The sequence below is a fragment of the Benincasa hispida genome, chromosome 11 (genome assembly GCF_009727055.1).
Source record: "Benincasa hispida cultivar B227 chromosome 11, ASM972705v1, whole genome shotgun sequence".
Classification (NCBI taxonomy): Eukaryota; Viridiplantae; Streptophyta; class Magnoliopsida; order Cucurbitales; family Cucurbitaceae; genus Benincasa; species Benincasa hispida.
In genome coordinates, this window is record NC_052359.1 from 73,477,532 (window position 1) to 73,484,134 (window position 6,603).

At 35.8% G+C, this 6,603-nt stretch overlaps 1 protein-coding gene across 2 annotated transcripts; it reads right to left on the reverse strand.

The window, feature by feature from the left end:
• Window positions 1-450: 450 nt before the first annotated feature.
• Window positions 451-4,999, reverse strand: LOC120090069 (protein PLANT CADMIUM RESISTANCE 10). Of its 2 annotated transcripts, XR_005485404.1 has the most exons (6): window positions 4,772-4,999; window positions 4,172-4,395; window positions 3,170-3,396; window positions 2,625-2,831; window positions 746-981; window positions 451-662 (listed from the first exon to the last, which is right to left on the reverse strand). XR_005485404.1 is itself a non-coding variant. In XM_039047558.1 (4 exons), exons 2-4 carry the CDS (start codon window positions 4,341-4,343, stop codon window positions 2,658-2,660), a joined length of 573 nt encoding a protein of 190 aa, XP_038903486.1. In that variant the 5' UTR covers window positions 4,344-4,395; window positions 4,772-4,996; the 3' UTR covers window positions 1,004-2,657. The 2 variants fall into 2 exon arrangements, 1 of the variants encoding a protein (XP_038903486.1); XM_039047558.1 differs by lacking the exons at window positions 451-662; window positions 746-981 and having other exon boundaries at window positions 1,004-2,831; window positions 4,772-4,996.
• Window positions 5,000-6,603: the final 1,604 nt, after the last annotated feature.

Here is a 6,603-nt window from a genome sequence, read left to right on the forward strand (position 1 = left end):
GTACTTGGGAAATAACAAACTTGCCAGAGGATAAGAAGACCGTGGGATGCAAATGGGTGTTTATGGTAAAGTGTAATGTTGCAGTTATAGTGGAGATGAATGCTTTAAGACAAAATGGTACTTGGGAAATAACAAACTTGTCAGAGGATAAGAAGACTGTGGGATGCAAATGGGTATTTATGGTAAAGTGTAATGTTGAATGGTACAATCAGATTAGTAGCTAAAGGCTTTACTCAAACCTATGGAACTGATTATCAGGAGACTTTTGCTCCAGTTACAAAGATCAACTCTATTATAATCCTATTATCACTTGCAGCTAACTTAGATTGGCATCTTCATTAATTAGATGTTAAAAATGCTTTTCTTAATGGTGATTTAGAAGAGGAAGTGTTTATGAGTCTACCATCAAGATTTGAAATGGAATTTGGAAATAACAAAGTATGTAGATTAAAGAAATCATTATATGGTTTCAAACAGTCTCCAAGAACTTGGTTCGAACGTTTTGGAAAAACAGTCACTAATTATGGGTATCAATACAGTCAAGCAGACCATATAATCTTTATCTGTGTTGCTGATATTATTCTCACAGAAAATGATGCAGAAGATTTGGTTGATCTTAAGAACAAGCTTGCAAGTGAGTTTCAAGTCAGACACTTGAGAACCTAAAAATATTTTTTAGGAATGGAGTTTGTAAGATCTAAAAATGGAATTTTTGTTAATCAAAGGAAATATGTTATTGACTTACTTCGAGAGACAGGTTTACTTGGCTGTCAGACATCAGATACTCCTATTGAACCGAATCTGAAATTACAAGTTGCAAGTCCTGAAGAAATAAAGGACAAAGACATATACCAAAGAGTTGTAGATTGATTGATCTACTTATCTCATACACGTCCAGCACTTGCAGTTAGTATGGTGAGTCAATTTATGCACTCATCAGGACCTACTCATTTCGAAGCAACGTACAGAATCCTGAGAGACCTGAAAGAACTCCAGGCAAAGATGTATTATTCCAGAAACATGATCATTTTCAAGTTAAAGTATATACTTATACAGATTAGGCTGGAAGCACTACTGATAAAAGATCTATTTCTGGCTATTGTTCGTTTGTTGGAGGAAATTTAGTTACATGGCGTAGTAAAAACAAAATGTAGTAGCCAGAAGTAGTGCTGAAGTAGAATTTAGAGACTTAGCCCATGAAATTTGTGAAGTATATGGATCAACAAGATCCTTGAAGAGCTGAAAGTGTCTCAAAAGAGCACTATATGAGTTTATTGTGATAACAAGACTGTCATCGCTATAACTCATAGTCAATTCTATAGGATAGAACAAAGCACATTGAAATTGACAAGCATTTCATAAAGGATAAGGTTGATGCAGGTATAATATGCATATCTTTTCTTCCAACGACAGAACAAACAGCAGATATGTTAACAAAAGGCCTTTCGAAAAAACAATTTGATAAACTTCTCAACAAGCTGGCCATAGATGACATCTACAAACCAGCTTGAGGGGGAGTGTTGGATTCCCTTTCTTTTCTCTTGTAATATTGGTTTGTTATTATGTGTACATTCATCATTTATGTTTGTAATATTCTATAATTTTTTCTCCTTTTTGGTAGATGGTCTTTCTTATATATAAGACCTTGTATTTGACTCATAAGTAAGAAGCAATGGAGATAGGTTTCAGGAGTAGGTTTGGCAGTGGGTATCATAAGAGGGTTGATATCTACCATCTTCACACCTCTTTCCAGATTAAAAGGGTAATCTAGGAGGGGTATGACAATATGGTTTGAAGATGAACCAAGGTAAAACCTTGCAGGCATGCGACATTAGTAAATGAGAGTTACATTCATGAATCGAGACCACATATAAATGAGATAAATCAGGAAGATATGCAAGTATGGTTAAGAAAAAAGCTTAAAAGAATTGATAATTACTAGCTTATACTAACATAGTGCACCATACCTTTTTGTGGCTCAATCATAAGAACTCCGAAGTTAAATGTGTTCAACTTGAAACAATTCTATGTTAGGTGACCTCAAGGTGGTGTAGCCAAAAATTTGGATTCCAAATCTTGGTTTTGGGTCGATAAGTTGGGCAACCAGCATTAGCTAACACTCATGAATATTTAAAAATTGTACTTTTGTACAGTATAGATTGATAAAATTTAATTCTATTTGTTGGCAGAAGCAACAGATTTACAATCAACAAGCGGCAAATTCTACATGCGTGTGTAATGTCCTAAAAAAACACCCACCACTTTCATAATAAAACATCAACTATATTTATAAACTATGAAGGTAAAAAACTAACATAATGATTCTTCTTTTTTTTTCCTTATGCAGCATCAAATAAACAGTAAAATCAACATATTTAAATATCAACTTACCAAACATTACATCTCATGTTTCCATGTAAAAAAAAAAGAATAAAAAATAAACAAAACAAAAAATTATCAACCACTACTATAACCGATTTTCTAACACTAGTATTAAACTAGACGAAAGAGGGGGGTGGGGTGGGGGAATCCCATTTTAGTAGAAGAGTAAAATTAGCAACTCAGAAAAATCCCATGAGAATAGAAGAGGAACTCTGTGCTAAGCTAGCAATCTGATAAATTACCGGTATTTCTCGGAAGCTTCAGCCATGAAGCACCTATGTTTCCGGGTTAGATTCCATAGTTTGTGTCACTGGCGGGGTAACAACAGCCAGAGTCAACTCATGGGAACCAGATCCACCAGCTGATCTTTCCCGAATCTCTCTATATTCTTGACAGATAGCACAGAAATGGCAGAAAAAGTGGGTCACAAAGTCTCCACAAGGTGCTTCCTGCATCACATTTCAGAAATTAGGTGTATGATATAGCAACAGGCGAGTTAACTCATCAACTAAGCTTAACAAGAAACCGAATCGTAGAAAGTTGAGCTACATGATCTGGCAGGGGTAAAGGCATGATAGCCAGTTCCTTGCCTTGTCCAGTGATGAACCTAAGAAATAAATAAGAAGGCTTTGACATTTCTTAAGCGAGGTATATATCAGGAGAAGGAGAAATGATCAATGCATGGTATAGTGATAGAATGTATAAGCTTACAAAACCATGAACAAATGGATAGTTGAGGCATAATGGAAAGAGACAATGAAAAAGTGTTAAGAGTATGATATTATACTGGCAAATTGTACTTCGACCGTAGGGCCTTGCGGTAGCCACAAGCATAACATGCAAGAAAGCATCCAGGTACATTCCACAAAACTCCATCAGTTAATAAGCAACAGACTGTATTCATAAGTGCCCACAAAATGAAATGAGTTGCACATGACCCAAACATCGTTCGAGAACCCAACAGTTCCGCATTCTTCCCAAACAGAAAGCATGGACAAAAAAGGCCAATAAAACCTGCACTCAGAAAAAGTTGCAATGAGCTCCCCATTTAACATGCTATAGATGGACCACTGTAAATGCAATGCTCTTATACTAATGTCAACAGTAACATGCAACCTATTCATTTCTCACACACACACACACCCAAAAGAAAAAAGGGTTTGTTTCATATCATCTAAATGCTACTTGGTTTCTAACAAACTAAAGGTGCACAAGATCAAGTGTCCTGTTTTATTTCAAATACTTTACTCCCACAATCTGAGAATCTTTTATACACACTTCAATGATAGAAACTAGGGACTCAAACTTTTTTAACAAAAACAAGAAATTGATACTAGGGATTCTACCTGATCATACAACCTGTAATATAGTTAGAGAACTAACAAAATATGTAACCCCCCAAGTGGGTAGTCTTAAGGATTTCTTGACCACCCCTTAACTAAATTTGAAGTCCTTCAAGCACTATTCACAACATTTAGGGTTGATCTGGTTTCCCATAAAAAAAACTAATCATAGTGCAAAATCCAGTGGTTCCGCTTGACAGAAGTAGCTGATTTCACAACAACAACAAAGTTTCTGACAGATCAAAGAACACTCAACAAACAAATGACACGGCATGGGATATGATAGGTTCCCTAATGGAAACAACCACTAGCCTACAATTCAAATATTCAAAATTTTGATACAAGAACACATGCGAAGTAATGATACATTTCTTTCCATACGCAAGATGCACCTTCATAATTTTTCCTTCGCATAAATCAAGGTCAGAAGGCAGAAAGTAGCGTACAGCTCTGCATATCATCGCAGCATGCACAGATTCCAGATGACCATTGTGATAACCCATCCTTAAGTTCATCAGGTGTGGGCTGGCTCTCATCTCTGGAAATGATCTCCGCTTCTGAATCAGACTGGCCTAGTGGAACATAAGCAGGAGGGACATAACTCCTTCGGCCATCCATCTTGCGCTGATACACAAAGAATTCCTCCCAACTTCTTTCAAACGAATCCAATCTGTAAGCTTCATTAAGAATCATCAATATACAATTCGTAAAACCGACACTCCGGCCAACCCTCATTTTAGTCTTTACACTTTGATCTACCGATTCATTTTGCACATTTCATCTCGATGAATGCTCAAGATGTAAAACTTCATGAAGCAAAAGTTGAACCGTAATGGGAAAAGAAAAATAAGAAGTAGCTAAAAAAATTCAAGAGCTCAACAAGAAAAACGAGTATTGGAATGACAAACGCCCAAAAAGCGCCACTAAAATTTCGAAGTAAGATAACATTTAGGAACTTCATTAGGGTATCCAAATTGAAGATGTTTGTTCGGTATGTGTAAAAAGTGGAAATAAAATTGCAGTGACGAATCTAAACGAGTACGAACCTGTGGATCAAAGTATGTGGATCGCTATCGAGTGTTTGACCGTCTTCTTCGCCGAAAAGGCGCGGCGGAGCAGAATCAGAAGGAATGCGGATGGGATCGGAGAAGATTTGGTGATGGTTATGTCGCCGGAGTCAGCAACTACGAATCCTTATATATTCGTAGCTAAGCTGAAGAGTACTAGATAAATAAATGGCGGTGGGTTACGGAAAATTGCCCAAATTAACCCAAAAATAAAAAACTTTCCAAGCATTTCCACACGGCCGGGTCTCCACCCCTCCCGTTTAATCGAGGATGGATCAAACTAGGGTCCTAATCGGGTCCTCGAACGGGAAATGGGAGGGTATCTCGTCCCCATCCTCGATTAAATTTTTATTTTTAATATATATATATATATAAAATAAAAAAAAATGGATGAGTTCCCGTGAGGAATCTCCGTCCCTGTCCCTGCCTTCAATTGGTGAGAACGGGGACAGGGATGGGGAAATACCCCCACGAAGACGGGGATGGGGATTCCCCCACCCCGATCCCGCCCCATTGCCAACCCTAATTGACATCTTTTTCAAATCATGTTTGTCTTTTACCTTTTAAAAGTGTGAAATACCATTTTTTTGTCCTTAGTTTTAAGTGGATCTCTTTTTACTCCTCCCTCAATTTTTTGGGTCTCCTCTATTTTTATTTCTTCTTATGTTATCAAAATATCACATGCCAAAGTTTTGTGAAGTTATTTAAAAGTGAAGATGCTTTAACATTTTGCTCAATTTATAAGCATGATTGAAAAGACACGATAAAATATATGAAAACGAGTAGTCATTCAGCTAAAATGGAGTTGTATCAATGAAAATATGACAAATACAGAATTATCGTTCTCGTAGAAAAAATGTGCAATTGTTGACCTCATGTGCGGGCGATCACTGACATCATGTGCTCGATCGTCAAGGTCTCGCTTTGCAATTTTGTTTTGGTCATACCTCCATCGATACAACTTCATTTTAGTTAAATGATCATTCGTTTTCATATGTTTTTCATGTTCTTTCCAACTATGCTTGTAAACGTAATAAAAACTTAAACCATCTTTGACTTTAATACTCCAAGAGTAAATTATATACAAGTTTAAACATTGTAAGGCCATTTATATTCAATATTCTTTTAATTTTTGCTCTTTCTATGAGGGTTTTTTGAAAGAATACGAAAAATCATATAAAAATGAGTGGTCAGTTATCTAAAATGAAATTGTATTGAGGAAGTTATGATCAAAATAAAATTGCAAAGCAATAACTCAATGATTGTGCACCCAAGGTCAGCGATCTCGCACTTTTCTGTGCGAAGAAATAATTTTGTTTTGGTCATATCTTTGTCAATATATCGTTCTAGCTAAATGACCACTGGTTTTCATGCAGTTTCTCGTTTTCTTTCTAACTATGCTCATCAATTGAACAAAATGTTAAAACATCTTCCATTACTTAAAAATGTTAAATCAACTAAAAGTGAAAGAGCAATGTGAAAGTTGAGACTATTGGACTGAAAGTAGAAAACATAAAGTGGTCTTCCATTATTTGTCTCGTGCTTAATATCAATAATATAGAATATTGATGATGCAATGTTGGTTTATAATAAATGTTGACAGAAAATGGAATGGAATATTGGCGTTGCATTGAATTTTCGGTTTTTGGTTAGAGAGATAGGAAATAAAGGGGAATGAAGCATTTAATATTGAGAGGGAAAAAAAAACATGTTTTTCAAGATAAAGTCAATCATAAAGACATCTTTGGGTTTTTTTTTTTTTTGTCAATTTGGGAAATTTTCCAAATTTTTTTAAAAATAAAATCACAAAA